The following is a 20870-nucleotide window of genomic DNA, read 5'->3' on the forward strand; positions in this document are numbered from 1 at the left end:
CTATGCCTTACGGTGATTGTTTTATAGATGGGGAGAAACAAACTCAGAAGTACTATTATTTTTCCTACAATAATAATAAAACCAAATATAATAATACTTTCTTGACTTTGATCAGTAAAAACGATAAATAGTGTTAATAAATTTGTAACTTCAAATTTGATGAAGTAGTAGTAGTAGTAAAAGTTTTTTGTATATAACAAATAATATATAAATAGTAAATTTTACTATTGCACTTTAGATTATAAATAAGTATTATTAAAATATACAGGATGATTGGTTAAAATATTAAAGCTTTATCTAGCAATCAATGGACACTCTAAAATCAATAGTATGGAAATAATAAATAAAGTAATGGTAATACGGTAAGAACACTACAAAATTCGGATTAGTACATATTAAAATTAATTATTGTTTTCTATCTGTCCCCGCAGACTTAGTACTATCGGAAGTTATTAGTCTATCGCATTGCTGTCATAACATATTTAAAAGTTTAGGTGTATAAACTTTAAAGCTTTTTGTATAAAAATGAGATATATATTCACCCACTTTAAAACAGCCTTAACCAATCATGATTTATCTTGTTAATGGTTGTCGCAGCGGGATATCTAGTTATAGGACAAACAACATGGTAAGGTATTTTTTTCATATTAATTATACCATCATTAACAACAACTAACATGTGTGAGTTTTTGTTTTCTCTTTGTTTATTTTAAAATAAATATCTGATTAGTTATATGAAGTTTGTGTGAGATGCTTAATGCTAAATGTTCACGAACAAATAAAGCATAACAAAACCACGTGTCTGTCTACAAAAAATTGTTAATAATCTAGACTTAAAATGGCCAGTGAAACAACTTATAGCGAAACGAAATTATCCTGAATATGCAAAAAGTATGGTGAACATAGTCATAGGAACGATCCTCGGTCCCTTGTGTGAGTTCGGTTCGGACAAAAGCCTTAGTTCCGAGAAGCGTGGCATTATCTAAAACAAAGTGTGCACGCGGGGAACACAACGCCAGCGCCCGTCGTGTTTGCGCACGACGCCTACAAGCGAGAATGTTAATATTTTCGCATCTTTAAAAAAAGAACATTGTACAGACGCTGTTATTTTTTTAAAACATTACCACTGTTTGTTGGTTGACAGGGCGCTGGAACCTCTTTTCCTTTTAGTTTGATAATCTGTTGGTTATAATTTATGAATACTTTATGCTGTTCTAGCATTCATCTCATAAGATAAGTGGTCACTTTAAATAATCCTGTGTAAGTAATAAAATGAATCGCGTCGCAAAGGAAGACGAGACGCAAGCGCCCTAAGCTTACGCTGTCAGTCGTAACTCGTTTAGCATTTCGTGGATGCCCGAACACAATGCAATAATAAAAATAATATGCAGCATTCATCGAACATTTCTTAAAACTTGCATTAATTCATTACCTGGACTATGCCGCTCAAAATACAAATTTATTTATTGCTGGTGTCGCCACCTACAATACAATCACACCAGGTACATTCAAACTCCGCACCGTCCCAACGATGCGACGATAATAAGACAAACCACTGTACACCGTCATTTTCTCCATTCGATAATCAACGGGTCTCGTCGGAAACGAGGTCGGATATATATAGAGCAGTGATTCCCAAAGTGGTCTATATCGACCCCTAGGGGTCTATGACAACCTGTAAGAGGTCTACGTCAGCGAAAAAAAATTTGGGGGTCCACGACAGGCTGCAAAACAACATACCCATTACTTATTCCGTATTATGGAATATAGCGAGGAAATTTTTAATTTCTTTTCCATCGTCATACCTAGTGGAAAGTCTAGACTGGACATCATTAGCCGAGGAGATTTAAGATTAACCCTTACAAAATTAACGCCAAATGTTGATAATTTATTATTGAAGCATCAGGTTCCTCCTTCTCGTTAAAAATATTGACTTATTGCTTATGTTATTTTATGTTTATTTAATGTTACGTATATATTACATAACAGATAAAAAAAATTTATATTAATATGTGTCTTTACTTTAAGTTTTTAACACTAAACTTCACTGCAGTTAGAAATTTACAGGAAATCAATATCAGGTAAGTAGGGGGTCTACCCAACACGGAAAAACATGGCAAGGGGGACACAAAAAAGTTTGGGGAACTCTGATATAGAGGTAGCCAACTCCCGATCATACTATCTAGTATTCTATCTAGAAGTATTTCTGGACGTCTTTCCGACACTTCTCTCTCCCTGTACTAGCGCTTTCTGAAGTGATAGTAGTGATATTAGCCGGACAATAGCGTCCCAACAAGCCGAGGTCCGGGCCTTATGTCGGAATGCTAAGCAGACATTACCGATGGGTGACAGCTCAAGCCTAGGTCCCCTCATGGGGGCTGTTCAGTACTAGTCACTCTAAAGAGCACCCAACACCACCAAAGTGATCTAAAACCTCCGCGGTCTTCAATTTAATAGTAGTAAACTTAAATGTAACAGATCCGACAGAGGAGAGTTTTAGTTAGTAAGAGTCTGACACAGCCTGGGCCCTCCATTTCCAGGCGTCCTATGCACGATTCCCCCCTCCGTCTAGAAATTGTTAATAGAATTAGAAGCTCTGACTATGTTAGAGAAAAACTTGTAAATAAAACTTTAAAAAAATATAAGAGTAGTACTGAGTAGACCTGAATAGAAGGGAAAGATAGAAGGATTTGTAGAATGAAAGAAAGGAAAGTTAGATAATATGACGAATTAAAAAAGAGTAAGGAAATAAAACTGGAATGTGATAAAAAAAAATTGAAAATTAAAACCCTGTTCCCAAATAAATAGGGGCGGAACGAGAGATACACAATAGCGGGGGCCAAATAAAAAAAAATAGTAGTAAGTAGCATACCTATTTCTTCATGTCTGACTTGATGTCTTATAGAAATGTTTCTCTGTCACATTTACAAGGTGAACCAGCTCAATAGAATATAAGTAAATGATACAAACACAAATGTGCTCATTTATACTTTATTCACCAGAGGTAATATAACTTTCTTTCAGTCGCACTTTTGTAAGAGAGTGAAAGGGACAAATAATGGTGTACGTGGGTGTTTTTGATGAAGATGCGTTAACTACGTTTCTTAACTACTTCTTTAATATATATAAGAAACAACAACAAAAAAAGTTACCTCTTTCGATAATCGTCTCCTAAAGAGTCGTAACATGCAATTATAATCTCTCCATTACTCGCAATGGTTGTCCGAGAAACACATATCTGAAATTAAAAGGAAACACTCCAAAAGATAAGTCCTATAATGAACAGGAATAATTAAATAAAAGCAGTTGAAAGCGTTTGACGCGCAAATAAAAAATATATGTAAACGCATGCTTACCTTTTCACTAATCAATAATATTGTTTTACATTTTTAGTATATGTTCCATGCGACGAATACTGTGTAAAGTAACTATTTAATTTCTAATAAATACGATTAGAATTGACAGCAAATCAAATATAATGTAATTCTAAATAAAACGAGTGTTATAAATAAAACCATATTCACGAAACTGCGTTTGCGGTTGTATCTCTAAACAATTATTCATAGCATCCGCATATATTAATGCAATCAATTATATAAAGGAAATAACCGTTTATATTGTATTTTATCATTAATCTCGTTTCTACGTCATTGAGTAATGTGTTAAAATTATGACTTATTTTAATGAATCATCACTACAATGAATTCGATATTTAAAAAGGTATATAAATGAATTTGAATTAAGAATTCTATAATCTAAAACGAATAACTTTTTTTAGTGTTAACGATCACCGTGTTATAACAGTGAAATAGCAGTGCTATTATGCGAAATAAAAATTCTAATTGAAATGAAAAAAAAAAACGATTTATTTAATCTAAATAGACTCGCCTGCAGAAAAGTAATTGCTAACATTTGTTTCGTATAATATAGTCGTCATTTCAGCTCATAGACGCCCACTACAAGGCAAAAGCCTCCCCCAAAGATATCTATGGGGATATACCATAATCGCCATGTTTTACAAAAGCAGTGGCAATCCAATATAATTAACGTACAAAATGTGAATTACATACATTCTCGGGAATTGAATTTGCGACCTGCCATCGCAAAGTATCAGTCCTCTATCGCTGAACTACCACTGCTCAATAATATATAATATAGTACTAAATTAAATTTGTCTGTTCGTGGCGTACACAGCCGTGGCCATAATTATGTCAGCTCATATCAAAACATTTATGAATGAAAAAGTAATAAATGGCGCCCTTAATGAAACAAGACTCGAACAATCTATATTGAATTGATTATATCCATGATTTTGTACTTACGTTACAATAAATATTATGGGAAAATAATATTTAACATTTTTAGGAAAAATCAAATAAATTTTGGAAATTAAAGCCAGAGGATGTACCCCTAATTATTTTGTTAAATGTTAAGTAAGCGTAGTCCTTCCAAAAAGATATTTATCGGGGATATACCATAATCCCCACACTTGGCAGACGAGTTGGCGATCGCAGTGCGGTATTATCGTTCGTAAAGGACGCTGCTACCCACATTTTGGAATCTTTGTTTATGAGCAGTGGCAATCATATACAATTATTGCATGAAATGTGGATTATATAAAATTGTATCTCGAAAATAGAACTTGCGACCTACGATCGCAATTCTCACTCCACTACCGCTTTGCTCTTTGCACTGTTCACGTTGATTTAAAACAGCCGCGTAAATATTCATTGCCTAGTAAACATCTATACCAGAGTTCCCCAAACTTTTTTGTGTCGTAGACCCCTTGCCATGTTTTTCCGTGTTGGGTAGACCCCCTACTTACCTGATATTGATTTCCTGTAAATTTATTTGTTTGTCCCACATTCGTATTTATAGAGTGACGAATTGAACAAGTCAGTGCAAGGTAGCGAAGCTCGCCCTGGCGCGTTCTTGCCCTGGCGCGTTCTCAAGGGCCGGTAAGAGAAAGGCCAAGCCTCCGAGCCCTGGTGCTGTGGCTGCAAAATATGCGGCTTATTCTGCCCAGGAGACCGAGGGCACGGAGACGGTCGGCGGAACCGACAGTGACGAGGAGGGACTCTTCGACCCCTCTGTGCAGCCATTGCGCACTAGGTCGAAGAAAGGGCTCCCGAGTCAGGAGCAGTTGGCTCGCGAATTGCGAGCATGTGCTGATCCCCGGCAATATGCAGAGACCAACCTCCTGGCTATCGAGAAGGTGACGGACCGGTCCAGCAACCTCAAGGGCACGTACGTGCGTAGCCTGAGGCTCGCTGCGCGGAACGTCAAGGCAGCATTGGAGGAGATGTCGCGCAGGACGGCGGGCGACTCCACCGTCGAGAAGTTAGAGCAAGAAAACGCAGAATTGCGTTCTCAGCTTTCCAGCCTTTCTGCGAAAGTGGAAAGCCTCACGATGGAGCTTCGTCGCGTCCGTAGTGCTACAACGGAGCAGGCCAAGGCAGCTGCCCCCGCGCCTCCGCGGGCCCGGCCAGCACCAGTGCCAAGGACGTCCGCGTCTACCGAAGAGGGGCTCATGCATCGCATTGGAGCCCTCATCGAATCGAAACTGGCTGCCTTCGAGGCCAAACTGTTCCCCGACAGGGCAATAAGGCCGCCGTTGGCCGCCAGTAGGACTGAACCGCGTCCGACTCAGTCGACCGTTCCTTCCGAGCCGCTCGCACCGCCGCAGCCTCCACAAGCACCGCCGGCATCGCAGCCGCCGCGACCGCGGCGGTCTAGGCGCCCCAGGAGGAAGACTGCGCCTCCTCCTGTGCCGGAACTGCCTCCAGTGACAGCACCGCCTCCGGCAGCGTCGGCGATCACGACCCGGAACACCTGGGCTGAGGTTGCCCGAAAACCCAGGTCGGCGCCACGGCCCGTGCCTCGTCCGAGTGCTAAACCGCCTGCCGCACCCAGGAGCCGCGGGACCAAGAAGGCGAAGCGAGCTCCCACTACGGCGGCCGTGACGGTTACGCTGCCGGAAGGCTCCACCTCCACCTATGCAGAGGTAGTAAAGGCGGCGAAGGCAAAAATACGGCTGGCGGACCTCGGCATCGAGGCTCTGCGCCAAAAACGTGCCTTGACTGGAGCGCTCCTCTTGGAGATCAGTGGAGAAGACTGTGGCCGAAAGGCAGACGACCTCGCGGCGAGGATGCGTGAGGTCCTTCGCGATGTGGCGGTTAAGATCAGCCGCCCCGTCAAGACGAGCGAAATCCGCTTGAGGGACCTCGACGACGCCGTCAGTCCGGGCGAGGTCGCGGAAGCAGTGGCAGAGGCGGGCGGCTGTTCGGTGGACGACGTCAAGGTCGGGGACGTCCACCGCACAAACACGAGCATGGGCACCTGCTGCTTGCGGTGCCCGGTCAAGGTGGCCCATGCTCTGGTGACTGCGAGGCGCGTGCGTGTGGGTTGGGGTTCGGTGAGGGTGGCACCCCTGGAACCCAGACCCATGCACTGCTTCCGGTGCCTGGAGAAGGGACACGTCGGCGCCAGGTGTCCCAACTCTGTAAACCGGAGCACGCGGTGTTTCGCATGTGGCGAGTCTTGGCACAAGGCAAGAGAGTGCGTGTCATCCGCACTCAAATGCCCTCTGTGCTCAGACCTTGGGTTGCCCTCCAACCACCGGCTGGGTAAGAGGTGCGGCCCAACGCCGGGTAAAGGCAGGAGGAGTAAAAAGACTCCGCCTGCGACCACCAGCACGGCGGCCGCAGCGGCACCGACCGCAGCGCCGGGCGTAAGCTCGGACATGGAGGTCGCTTTGACCTCTATGCCCGCCCTTCAGAGTCCTCCAAGGTAACCTGAACCATTGCCGGAATGCTCAGGACTTGCTGATGCAGACCGTCGACGAGTTTCGGGTTGCCTTGTCAGTAGTAGCGGAGCCCTATAACGTGCCTGACCATCCTCGTTGGTTCGGCGACGACTCAGGGTCCGTAGCTTTCTACTGGAGGGGCGGAGAGGGTACCCCACCCTGCACCTTATTATCTAAGGGACAGGGCTATGTCGCCGTTAAATGGGGTCCCTTGGCCATGATAGGCTGCTACGTGTCTCCCAGCAGGTCTCGCGCCGACTACGAGGAGTACCTGGATAGGGTGGCGGACTGCGCTGCGGCCTGCCTCCCCTGTCCGTTGATCGTCCTTGGAGACTTTAACGCCCACAACAGGGCGTGGGGGAATACTAGGGACGATCCGAAGGGAGACACCGTCTTGGAGTGGGCGGCCGGACTGGATCTCCGACTTGTCAACAGGGGATCCGTCAGCACATGCGTGCGCTGGCAGGGGGAGTCGGTCGTGGACTTAACATGGGCGACTCCCGCTGCAATGCGTATGCTTTCGGGCTGGCGGGTTGCAGAGGAGGTGGTCACTCTTTCTGACCATCGCCACATCGTTTTCGATGTTGCGATCCGCAGGCCCGTCGCTGACTCTGGCGGCCGTGACGGCAGCACTACGCGACGCTGGTGTTTGAAGCGGCTAGACAAAGACCGGCTAGAGGCCGCCGCCTGCGTCGCCGATTGGCCGAACGCCGAAGAGGTTCTGTCCGAACCGGAGAGGGGAGCGAACTGGTTCCGGGAGTTATTGACGCAAATTTGCGACGCGTCGATGCCCCGGGCCGGTCGTCCCAAGCGCAGGGGGGTGCACTGGTGGTCGGCGGAAATTGCGGAACTCCGCAAGGTCTGCTTGCTGAGCCGCCGCCGGTACACCCGAGCCCGAAGGAGGCGAAGGCAAGCTCCGGAGGAGGAGATGGCCAGACTGTACAGGGAGTACCGGGCGGCTACAAAGGCGTTGCAGAAGGCGGTAGCTGGTGCCAAGGCTCGGTGTTGGGTCGAGCACCTGCAGGGACTCGACAGGGATCCGTGGGGGCGTCCATACCGAATAGTGCTGGGAAAACTCCGGCCATGGATGCCCCCGACGACGGAGACCTTAGAACCGGTCTTTCTGAGGAGGGTAGTAGATACTCTTTTTCCGGAAGATCGGTCAAGTCCCTCCGCGCACCCCTCGGCACAGCCGTGGGAGTGGACGGATGAGACGAGGGTAACGGCGCAGGAGCTGGATCGAGCCGTGAGCCGTCTCAGAGCGCGAAACACCGCGCCGGGGCCCGACGGAATACCGGGTCGGGTCTGGGTACTTAGTCTGGCGTCTTTGGGGGGTAAGCTGGCGGAGCTTTTCACGAGCTGTCTCCGCCGAGCCACGTTCCCCACGCCTTGGAAGGAGGCACGATTGGTCCTCTTGAGGAAAGAAGGCAGGGCCGTAGAATCTCCCTCTGCGTACCGTCCCATATGCCTGCTGGACGAGTGCGGCAAGCTGTTCGAAAGGATAATTGCCGCTCGTATCGGCGAGCATCTGTCTCGCGTCGGCCCCGATCTTGCCGACAGCCAGTTTGGCTTCCGTCGAGGGCGTTCGACCGTCGACGCGATCATGCGCGTTCGGTCCTTGTCGGAGCAGGCCGTGTCGCGGGGTGGTGTAGCGTTGGCGATAAGCCTTGACATCGTCAACGCTTTCAACTCACTGCCCTGGGATGCGATAAGGGAGGGACTGATCCAGCATGAGGTCCCTCCCTGCCTGCGAGGCATCATCGGCGATTACTTGCGAGACAGGTACATCGTGTACATGGACCAAAACGGAAGGAGTAACCGGAGGGAGATCAAGCGCGGGGTGCCGCAGGGGTCGGTCCTAGGACCACTCTTGTGGAACCTCGCGTACGATGCGGTTCTGCAAGTCAGTCTCCCCGCCGGCGTGAGCGTCGTTTGTTACGCCGACGACACGCTGGTAGTCGCCAGCGGAGACAACTTCGAGAGGACCAGGGAGCTCGCCGAGCTTGGGACGGAAGTCGTCGTCGCTAAAATACGCGGGCTGGGGTTGGAAATAGCGCCAAACAAGACCGAGGCGCTATGGTTCCACCGGTTGCCTCGAACGAGGGAACCTCCCGACTCGCGCGTTCGCGTCGGTGGGCACGATGTCACGGTGGGGCGGTACATGAAGTACCTCGGCCTCACTTTGGACAGCCGCTGGGGCTTCGAAGAGCACTTCGATCGCCTCGTCCCCCGGATTGAGAGGATAGCGGGTGCCATGCATAGACTGCTGCCTAATCTCGGGGGACCCACGGAGGAAGTCCGCCGCCTCTATGCAGGGGTCGTACGGTCCGTAGCCTTGTACGGGGCGCCCGTGTGGGCAAAAAGGCTGGCGATTCGACGCTGTAGAACTAAGATCTACAGCGTCCAGCGGAGGATGGCCATACGGATCGTACGCGGATATCGCACGATATCGTTCGAGGCGGCGACAGTCCTGGCGCGCTTTCCGCCCCTGGACATTCTAGCGGAGTCGGATGCGAGGATCTACGACCAAGTCCGCACCCTCCGCCGAGACGGCGGTGGCGAGCCGAACCGTGTGCTCGAGGCGGTCAGACGGCAGGAACGGCGCAGGGCGCTTGCGACGTGGCGCGCTAAGCTCTCGGAAGAGCGCTATGCGCGCAGACGCGTCGTTGGAGCAATCCTGCCCGTCTTCGAGGCCTGGATGCAGCGACGAGACGGAAGGCTCACCTACAGGCTTACGCAGATGATCACCGGGCACGGATGCTTTGGTGATTACCTGTGTAGGATTGGTCGCGAAGCGACGGCGAACTGCTTCCACTGCGGAGGAGCCGCCCAGGATTCCGCCTCGCACACGTTTGCGGTCTGCCCGGCGTGGCAGTCGGAGCGGCGGATTCTGGCGGACGAGATCGGACAGGACCTTTCCTTGCCAGCAATCGTGTCGGCGATGCTGAGTGGGTCATCGGCGTGGAGGGCCGTGGCCTCTTTTTGTGAGACCGTCATGGTCCAGAAGGAGGCAGCCGAACGGGATCGGCAGAGGACAGATCCCGCTCGGAGACGACGCCGTCAGCGCAGAGACGTGCCTCGCGACGGCCCTCCGAGGAATGGTGCTCCCCTACCATGAACGGGGCCTTCGGAGTCGCGAGAGTTTAGGGTGGGGGCCCTAAACTCCCATTAGCTTCGGCGACTCTGAGGCGGACGATGGTTCGACGTGGTCCCGAACCATCGTGATAGTACCACGAGGGTTTCGGGGGTAGTGTATCCACGCATACCCCGGGACGGGCTATCGAAAAATAGCAAGGCGCAAGGGAAGACCGCGTGGCGATCCCTGACCGGGAGATACCGCGGTCCCCCGTTTAGCGCAGAGGGCGACCACCGGGGGGGGTTTTAGTGGGTAGGAATCCCACATACCCCTGTCCTTCCCCCAGAGGCAGGGCATCTTGAATACCGGAAGATTTCCCCCACCGAAACAAAAAAAAAAAAAATAAAGGTAGCGAAGCTCTGAGACTGCGACTCTCAGGTTTTTACAAGTTCAAAATGTATTGCGACCACAAAGCGAATACCAACATCCTACAACTTACACAATTTTATAACCATATATAATATTTTTTTTACTTCATAGGTACTTTTATAAATAATGTAAATGTTTTGATATTATAAGATAGTATGATGTAAGTAAATAGGTACTATCAGTGTATGTGTTGAGATTCACTATCGTGGACCCCCATTTTCATTTCATGGACCCCCAAATTTTTTTTCGCTGACGTAGACCCCTTGCAGGTTGTCATAGACGCCTAGGGGTCGATATAGACCACTTTGGGAATCACTGATCTATAGCATGCAGGTTTTATGCGAAATTTATTTTTTATACCTTTCTTACATACACTTATTACTTTTTCTAAAGTCACCAATAAACCAATGCAGAGATGAAAGGTGTATGTAAATAGAGTAATTGATTTTAGATTCAAAGGCGTCTGCGATGAATAATTAAAAATTCTTCACACCAATCAATTATTTTAATTAACCCTTTGATTTATATTCACATCTCCTTTTAGGTTATAATTTCATTATTTATATATACAACAATGAATGGATATCCCGAAATCAGACGCTTTATCTCTCACTTTTATTTATTCAAATTAAACAATAAAAAAGAACGTTTTTATTTAAATACATATCAATCTCTATTCAATATTGTTTTTATCCTTTATTGGCGAAGCCTTTGACTGTCTCTCTGATGTTAAGCGAAGAAGAAGTCTACGATGTGATCCTTGTCTAGAAGACTCATATATTATAATTTGACTAAAATAGTAACGCCGATAGGTTATTCGCACTATAAAAGTGTTAGCGAAACGCTTAGTGCGAGTGGAAGGGATTTCAACCGTGTACGGATGTCGTGATTCCGTGCGTTTTGTTGTTCCATGGAAGGTGATAGGAGAATTATTTGGTGTAATTCCACACTTTCTATCTCTTGACTCAATGAACGACCCAAAGTCGCGTTTTGATGTTTGTGAACCTAATAAATTTTTGCAAGTCGGAGACAGTTGAAAGGGGCACAGATTTGCGGTTATTGATTATAGGTTGTAAGGCTCAACTCATTTGACAGCAAAAAGGTTTTATACCTATTTGAAATAAGCTTGTATAAAGTGGTCACTCTGAAAAATGTATTTACTTTCTAAAATAGACCTTACAGTAAATATGTATAGAAATTCTCATAGGGTTGAAACTTCGGTGAGGAAGTCACCTGTATTGGTGCGTTTATATCTTTGTCTAATTGCGGTCGCGGAAATGTCAATTGCACCGCGCCCTTGACTGCTCAAGTGCATTTGTAATGCTTGCTTCCCGCATGCCCACGTCATACGATATCACGTTAATATACAGGATGATTGATCATAGGAGTAAAAACATTAAAGGGATGAATATAGCTCTGTTGCCGTCAATTAACTTTTGGTACACCCTGAAATAACAAATACTTATGTGATAATATTGAAAGGAATAGCGTTTACAAAATACGTATTACATATGCCTCCTCAAAAGAAATCTATGTGGAGATTTATCGTTATCATCACAATTAGCAGGCAGATTTACGATTACAGTGTGATATTATAGTAAGAGCAAAAGGATACTGCCCATCCTTTGAAAACTTATATGCGAGCCGTGATAATCCCAAATATTTAAAGAACAAAGTGTGAATTATAAAGGATTTCATCCCGGGAAACCTCGAACCTAGGATCGGATGACTAAATCATCTACCGCAGGGTTATCACTGCTCGAAGCTAATTAAAAAATTGCTTACTACGTATTTAATTATTGTTAATACTTGTCTCTGCAGACTACGCTGTCAAAAATTATTGAGTTGTCGATTTCAAATAGAAAAAAAATAACTTAATGGAACCTTTTTTCGGAGCGATTACTTTATACAGATTGATTGGAAATAAGTGTAAAAGCTATTTAGCTGACAAAAAGCTATACCATACTATATGTAAATAATACACAGTATATATTAAATACATACAGTACGTTTATATTATATATAGCTTATTTGCCCTCTTTGAAGCTTTTACACTTATAATCAATTATCCTTTATATTTCTATCTATCGATATTTTATCTTTATCTAATTTAGAAAGAATCAATAGAAAATGGCTTGCCGTATTCGACTATTTTAAAAATGATGTTTTATGGAACAAAACATTAAGAGAAAAATTAAAAAAAATATATTTTTCTTCGCTTACACAATAAATTAAATCGAACGATCCCTAGCTGTCAAATAATTGACATCAATCAAAATTAACGAAGGCATATTAAGATTTATTAAAAAAATGAAGTGGTACATTGGAAATATCGATCAATGTACAAAATAAAAAAAGGAATAGTTTTAACTGATCGTTCTTTATTATTAGGCCATTAAAATAATAAATAAAGTGAACACTCCAAAATATGTACGTGTTGAATAATAACATTTATGTGGTGAATGATTTGTATACCAGTATAAATGTTTTATTCCATATATTGCAAATTTACCCAAAATATGCAAAAGAAATATTTTGGTTAAATTATAATAAATAACTCTGCGGATTATTTTTAAGTTTGCAAAATCCGTCCTTATGTACATACGGCAAGTGTATACAAACAAAAAATTAAAAAAATATATTTTACTCTCATAAATATTCTCAATTCTTTGACATGGGATATTAAACATGGTTTGTTCTCACATTCAATAACATCGATGTTTATGCTGACGTATCGGTTGATGCGATGGGAGCTGAAGCAGCGATGTATGTTTACACAACGATCACGAACAGCTATGCAGATGTAGCGTCAAATCGCAGCAGATTATATTACACTAACGACTGCAAGCTTATGCTAGTTTCAATAATATCTTTGTCATCAGAATATCGTGGTACATACATCGTACTACATGCATTTTGTACAGTTTATTATGTCTGCTTTCTTATCAATTTTTCAGATACAATGTTATATTACTTTAAGTATAATACAGGCTGTTTAGCTGAAGGTATAAAAGCTTTAAAGGGGTGAATTCTTATTAATAATTGTTTGGTACAGCCTAAACTAAAAAAATATATTCAGGTATTTAACGTAATGATCATTTAGTAAGAAAAATCATTTTCATAAACGGAATTACTACATAATAAAATGAACTATTGTTTACTATCTATTACTTACACTTTGTATTATTGGAAGTAATTGGGCTGCCACAATCCAATTGCTGAAGATCGTAAAGGTTTACAACTTTAAAGCTCGATTTGGTAAAACGAAATGAATGAAATTTGGTTTGTTGACTTATTTACATGATTGATATTATAATGTACATACAGATCAAACATAATTAAACTTCATTTAAAAAGAGCAACTATTGAGTTTCTGACGGGCTCTTCTCAACAGATGAGTATTCCCAGCCGGTGGTGTAAGTAGTAATAAGTGGTAGACAACTTATAATTTTAAAATAATTTACGATTGTAAAGTGCATAAATGTATTTTTGAATAAAGCTATTTTAAATTTGAACTTATTGTCACATAGCAGTCGCTCTTTAGGCCACCACTGCTTATATTCGTTATAACGTTATAAATAGCAAGCTAATTAGTATATCATCTGTAACGATCGAAACAACTTGTTTGCTTACATCGTAAAAATTCTGTGTTATTATTAGAGTGATGAACGAGAATTACGATGTTAGGTATTAGTGACGTCCTTTATTATCGGGATTTAATTATTAAATATCGATTCTACATATTTTAAAATAAATCACTGAATCATATTAAATTGTATACTAGTTACTTATAAATCAACAACGTCTAATGAAACATTTTTAACAACTGTGTAGTAAATATATCGTCACTTAACTATAAATTGTTGATAGTCATGTGAAAATGCAGTTACAATATTCATTTTCACGGACTGACACTTATAATTATTATTATTCCCACCTTATTTCGCACTTTATATATTAATTATATAGGATTGCCGCTGCTTACAAACAAATTTTTAGATTATAGGCAGCAGCGTCCTCTGTGTATCATAATACCTGTGGTGCGCCTGTGTGGCCTTTATGGCATATCTCCCCAGATATCTTTGAAGGGCCTCCATACTCTGCCCTATAATGGGCATCTATGAGCTAAAACGATGCTGTAAGAATGTAAATACATGTGTAAACGTTATAATAATACACTTAAAGGAGTAGGTATTATTATTGTTAAAATTTCATAAATTAGGAAGCTAGGAATAATTACTTCCATACATAATATTTCATTATAAATCACAAAGTAGCTGAGTCTCAATTTCGTTTACGTCTTATATGGTATTCACTTCTCTGACATAGTAAACCCTGTTTAGTTTTTATGTATACTTAATTTACAGTTTGTGTGAACGACTAGTGGACCACATAAAAAATTATTTTACACATGGTACATTCGCCAACCATCCTTGGGTCATTAACTTATATCCACAGATTTACCATTTATAAGCAATGGTGATGTTATAATTTACAAACTGTTCAAGCAAATCGCGTTCGTACACAAAATCCATTCAGATAGATTTTTCCTACCATTGTATTTTTAGTATTATCTTATCTAATATCAGTTATTCCAGATCGATTTGTCTGATTTACATTTTGTTTTTATAAGGATTGTATTTACCTTATCAAACTAAATCATCCTATTACTTATGTAAAATATTTCTATGGTTAGGGAGTCAAGAGTGAAAACTTTCCCGTTATTTTTAATAGCAGATGAGTGGAAATTGATTATTGTAAATAAAAAATAAGTAATTTGTAATAGCTTCACTAATAAAACATTTTAAAATATTTATCGATAAGTAAGTTTCAACAGCACATCATTATTATTCTTACTTAATGACAGACAGCTGGGGACCATAAACAAGTTTATTGCAGTCTGTATTCCATTAATAAAGACGGTACAGATGACTTCTCTAATATCAAATTAGAATCAATATTCGAAACTAATTAAATTAATATTTTCTCTTAGCATATCATACTTACGAAAGTACCGTCGCAGTTGTACTATATAAATGCGGTTATTAAAAAGATTAGTTCTAAAAAGTATAAAGAATTTAAATATAAATAATTTTCCGTGAAAAGTTTTTATCTTTTAAATCAGTTATAACGATCTATGAATACGGTGTTATTCAACTTATATCTAGATATTATACTGCAGCGAAATTTACAATATCTAGGGAAAACAGCTCATTACTTTTTACACTTTACTAATTCCAACGAAAATAGTAACTTTATTTCTTGTAGCGTTGCCTTATGTACTAAAGTCTTTTTACTAAGATGCACACGTTCCTCGTTTAGTTCAGTTGGTAATAAATAATTGTCATATTTTTTTGCATTTAATTTTGTGCAATTATCGAAATTATTAACAAATGAGATATTATATCTCAAACCGGTACAAAAGGATTTTTGGGCAATTTATGTAATACTGCGGGTTTAACCCACACTTCTCACATACACATTGATTGGTTATAGGAAAAATGTTTGCACTTCTAATTCTTCCAATAATATAGTTCCCTTGCTGTCTATTATATTATGGTACAACCTATCCAAAAATAATATAATTGGGAAAACCGTTTTTCAAATTCAGATTACTACATATTAGAATTCATTATTGTTTTACTATCTGCCCCAGCAAATTATATTGCCATAAGTTATTGAGTTATTGTCACATTCCAATAGAAAAAATAAACAAGCTAATATACCTCTAATCAACAACCTGTATATTACACAGTTTTGTTATATCTTATAATCAATGAAAATTTTATATAAGAACACCATTAAAAATGAAACTAATTTATGAAAGTAGTTTTTATTACGATATTTATAAAAAGAATCGTCTTCTGGAAGTTTCCATCGCGTGGCGGCGGCCGGCGATTATCCACTCGTAGTCTCCGTGCTTAGAGTCGAAGGTCCCCTGTTGCAGGGAGATCAGCTTTAGCGTGAAGCGAGGCCCCAACTCTCGTAGCTTCGCGCGCTTGCCGTCCGTAGTAAATTCATACCTGAGAATTGTTAACATTTTATAATTACCAAAGAACTGTACTTTTATTCGACATATCTCTGTGTATGACGTCTAGACAATCTCATTTTTTTAACGATAATAATGACTACACCTTTTATCAACAGTAAAAAAAATATTGCAATAATGTACTTTTAAAATTTGCAAACGATCTAGCTATTAAGCTTTTAAGAATCAAGTATGAAATTAATTGTCGGGTTTTTCTTCTTTATTGTGCCAGTTGTTTATCAAGTTGTCATCTTCATTGCTGAACCCAAATTCACAAGATTTTTATTATTCACAAGCACTTGAATCGTCAATTTTATATCGTTCATTATATCTTTAACTAGCAAGCTACCACCAGCTCAGAGCCAATCAGAAACTCAACAGTTGCTCTTTTAAAATAAAATTTTTGATACACATAATTTCAACCATGTAAACGAGTCAACAAACCTAGTTCCGCACATTTCTACCAAATAAGTATTCTTGAAAGCTTTAATATTAGATTTATTTAATATTATACTTTTAATTTTAGATATAAAACTGAGAACCTGACAGTCTATTAGTGCTTCTCAACCTTGTTAACGAGCATCCAACATGTTGTGGCCTTTATATCTTCAGAAGACGCTAGATGCAGCCCGCATCCAATTTGGATATCTATTGGAATCATCTTTTGAATTAAATTATGAAAAAAACTATGAGCTATAAATGACCTGTGATGCCGAAAGAATATGTAGTCGCGCTGGTTGTGGAAGGTGACAACGCGTCGGCCTTTGAACTCAGGCTCATAGTGGAATAGCGCTCCCAGCATACGCCCCACTGTCAACCCTAGCCTGGTGCTGAAGTTGTTCAAAATCACCTGAGAAGCAATTGTTACATTTTAACAATTTACATCGTAGAGTAGTTTGATATTGTTTTAGACTTTTACTTCGCACGAGAGGGTATCGAGATATCATCCAACAATGTCACTCATTGCGGATTTGAGGATATCACAAATTAAAATTATCCAGGATTACTTCCTTGCAATATTATTCTAACTTAACTGTAATGTTAAGAAAACTAAACATATATTACAAATTTCGCAATGAAAAGAGAAAGAAATTTAAATTTATATATTTATATAGGTATGTATATGTATAATAAAAATTATTATTTTTACTCACTTTTAATAAGATATACATATACTCGTATATGTTGTTTCTAAAATTCTCAACATTACTATTACTTCCTATTTACTAACCAAATATTCTTATAGAAAGACTGCTATGCAAATTAGCATATGATGCATTGTTTGCTAAAGGAATGTAAAATGCAGTAGAAATATCGATTTTTTTTTAATATTTTTTATGATTCATATATTGCTCCCACTCACTTCGAACATAATATAGAATTGTGAAGGCAACACTTCTTGCATGTTAAAAATCTGTACTTATCTAACCCCTACTCAATGAAAGGTATACTCTTACCATACTTCTCTCCATTTCTCCCTACTTCTGCTATTTGCTATGAATTCTCAACCTAACATTTGTGGAAATGTTATATATATAGTTAAAAGAATTATTTTTGTCCATAGCAAATATCAGTTTGACAATGAGAGGAAGCTAGAGGCAGTCTAGTACTGTTATAATATTGATTTGTCTCTTGATATTATTACATTAACAAAAACTATAGCAGTAAACTAATATAAACAACTATAAAAGAAGAAAGTTTTTTCATTCACTATACTTTAAGATTTCTTATGCTACCTAAAATAAACAAAAAAAGAAATACTCTAAATGGTATTTATCAACACCTTACTTATGCTTTATTCTTTCTTGTAAATATTTTGACGGGGGTTACTTAGGCAGTCGTTCGTATTACCCCCCCCCCCCTCTTTTGACAGCAAAAACAAACATCAATATTATTCATTCTTTCACCAGCATTTTAACACAACACATTTTAACAAACACAGTCACAAGAAATCCATCCTGACAATATAAAATAAGAAAAACCAACTCAAGAGCATAATCATGAAATAACAAAGATTTATTACCTCTGGCCTGTGTGTTGTAATTTCTTTGTAATCTTTTCTTAGCTCGGGTGTTATCTTGCAACTGGATAGTCTGAAGTGAGCAGTGGGGCCACTGGGAAGGTGTATCAGCAGGAACCCATTGGGCTGCTTTTGATTCTCATTTACTATTACTACATCTGTGTAACTTTCACGAATTGCAGACTGTATTATGCGCTTCACAGAAGACCTGAAATTTTGGTTCATCCGTTAATATTTGCTATAACAATAACATTATGCAGAATTCTTGTCTTAAGACCTAAGTCATATTATTGTTGATCTACCAGTACTATAATAAGCATTCACTCTAAAAAATAGTACTAAAAGTAATCCACATGGATCCAATCTGCTGGTGGATATCACTTAACATCTAATTTTTGTTAACTTCTAAAATATGGTGATTTAATGCAAGTTGTGAATAACAATCATCATTATTTCAGCCATAGGATGTCCACAGCTGGGCATAGGGCCACCCCCATAGAGTAGATTTCTAAAATGACTAATTGGAAGTAGCCTGCCACTAGTGCCTTCTAGTGACCTTCGCTTGGCCTTGGGTGATGTTGGCAAATATCTCATGCTGTGCTCATGGTCTTCAATCAGAACCACAAGGCTTCAGTTGCCATCTGTTGTGTGCAATGTAGCCTGCCCTTCTGCTTCTTCACATTTATTTGTCCACAGATCTGTAAATTTTACTCATACTTATCTGAACATAGCCCCCTCTGTTGATTATTAAGTATCTATAATACATACAAATACATACATATGTATGTGTATATATATTTAGCTACTAGGCAAACACTGTTCTTATGTCAAACATCATAATAGCAGAACAATAGTAATATTTTCAAATTGACAACAAAAAAAAATATTTTGTGTATTACCTTTGTCTATATCTTGATAAGGAGTTTGGAATTATCCTCATGAGTTCCTTGCCAAATATTCTTGTCTTTGTGTGTGGGTTATCCGAGTATGTGATTAGAACCCTTGGCTCATATGAGTTTTCAAAATATGATGACATCTCATCCAATTCCATATCTTTTTGTGCCTGGAATCAACCATTTTACATCATTAACAGTATTCTACTTTATACCTTTACTTTTACATATTTACTGGTTTCCCATAAATCAACGTCAAGCTCTAAGTAGGGAGGCAAAAGGAAAAGTAAAGAGTATCCCAAGAAAATGATTAATCATCATCATTTAAACTGTGAAATATGTATTAGTTAACATGCTAAAAATAAACGATGAAATACTTTTGATAACATTGTCAAAAATAAATAAATACCTTAATTAAGAACCAGTCATTGTTTTAATTATTTTTTGTAAGTTTTAATCTTTTTAATAATAAAGTTTCAGCAAAATCACAATTTTAACGACTTTAAAGGTTTACCTCTACTTTTTCCTCCTCTTCCACGTTAACCAGCATTGTTTCATCTTTTTCTCGTAAGGACTCCAAGGTGTGTGGTATTTTCTTAGGCACATCATCTCCCTCTTGTTTCTTCTCCAACTTACGTCTATAAAAAGTTAGAGCATATATTAACTGATTAAGTTCTATTTGTAAACTTATCAATTACACAAAATTGACAAAACGTGAATAAAAACTTTGTATTTTAAAAAATATTGCACAAACACAACACGAGATATAACCTATAAAACTTACTTTTTCTTGTCTTTCCCTCGAGCCATTTTTGCAGTTACTTCTTTTGAATAGTTAAACTACGAAAGTATGACTTTAATTAACGCAGCACCTTCTAATTGCAGTGACAATTTTATTGTTACAATTAAATGATAGCTCAAAACAATTTAAATTAAGACCATAACATTTATTGCAGGCAGACAGTTGACACTGACAGTTATTGTTACTAGCTTCTATTCGTTTTTTGAAAATAATACGTTCTAAAACTTGATGTGAATAAAATGTTTTTTGGTATGAATAAACTTTCATGCTGCAAAATTGAAATACTAGCACAGAATCGCTTTAAGTCCCCGCAGCCAATGACTAGATTTAGCCCGAAAAAAATTCGACAGAGCTATTGCGTATTGTGTGGCAGTCTTGGCGACCTCTGGCGAATTGGGTGAAATATCAATGTAGTAAACTGAGGGCACCCAAAATCTTTGTTACTAAATAAGAACTGCCAGTACCACAGAAGCTGCTAATAACAGTAAAGCGAATGGTTACCATCCATCACAAAAATACAAACATAAAGTTAACAAAGCGTCTATTTTCGGTGTAAAATCCAATCGCAGTATCGAATTATAACAATTTATATGACATGAAAAATTTAATAATTGAATTAGAAATATTAATTAAGCCTTATTATTAGGTGGTCTGGAAAATAATGTCATCTGTTTTGTAGATATATATTACAGAAAAACGGATTGATTTTTACCGCTCCGGCATTGAAAATTTGTATACTAGATGGCAAACGGTTGTTTATAACGAAGGTGAATATATTGTTGATTAGAAATAAAAACTATTTAAAAATGTAGTAGTA

General features: G+C 40.1%; 2 protein-coding genes across 2 annotated transcripts; one reads left to right on the top strand and one right to left on the bottom strand.

Moving 5' to 3' along the window:
• The first annotated feature begins 1439 nt into the window (after positions 1–1439).
• Positions 1440–6793, top strand: LOC137929822 (uncharacterized). The gene is made up of 2 exons (XM_068772931.1): positions 1440–1502; positions 4901–6793. The coding sequence occupies exons 1-2, from the start codon at positions 1440–1442 to the stop codon at positions 6791–6793; spliced, it is 1956 nt and encodes a 651-aa protein (XP_068629032.1).
• A 9340-nt stretch (positions 6794–16133) lies between these two features.
• Positions 16134–20234, bottom strand: LOC137929664 (probable ribosome production factor 1). The gene is made up of 6 exons (XM_068772714.1): positions 20036–20234; positions 19766–19889; positions 19258–19421; positions 18362–18566; positions 17043–17188; positions 16134–16333 (listed from the first exon to the last, which is right to left on the bottom strand). Exons 1-6 carry the CDS (start codon positions 20059–20061, stop codon positions 16156–16158), a joined length of 843 nt encoding a protein of 280 aa, XP_068628815.1. The 5' UTR covers positions 20062–20234; the 3' UTR covers positions 16134–16155.
• Between the last annotated feature and the right edge of the window lie 636 nt (positions 20235–20870).

The sequence above is a fragment of the Battus philenor genome, unplaced genomic scaffold, assembly GCF_028537555.1.
Source record: "Battus philenor isolate CCGP_79_NKW_IND1 unplaced genomic scaffold, ilBatPhil1.0.hap1 SCAF_5, whole genome shotgun sequence".
NCBI lineage: Eukaryota > Metazoa > Arthropoda > Insecta > Lepidoptera > Papilionidae > Battus > Battus philenor.

Excerpts from the sequence above, each read along its gene's own strand:
- LOC137929822 (XM_068772931.1), top strand. The coding sequence starts at position 1,440 with ATGCCGCTCAAAATACAAATTTATTTATTGCTGGTGTCGCCACCTACA. Across the intron at positions 1,503-4,900 it reads CTACAATACAATCACACCAG|TGCAAGGTAGCGAAGCTCGC; the intron begins GTACATTCAAAC and ends TGAACAAGTCAG.
- LOC137929664 (XM_068772714.1), bottom strand. The coding sequence starts at position 20,061 with ATGGCTCGAGGGAAAGACAAGAAAAA. Across the intron at positions 19,890-20,035 it reads CGAGGGAAAGACAAGAAAAA|ACGTAAGTTGGAGAAGAAAC; the intron begins GTAAGTTTTATA and ends AACTTTTTATAG. Across the intron at positions 18,567-19,257 it reads TTATCAAGATATAGACAAAG|GTCTTCTGTGAAGCGCATAA; the intron begins GTAATACACAAA and ends CCAAAATTTCAG.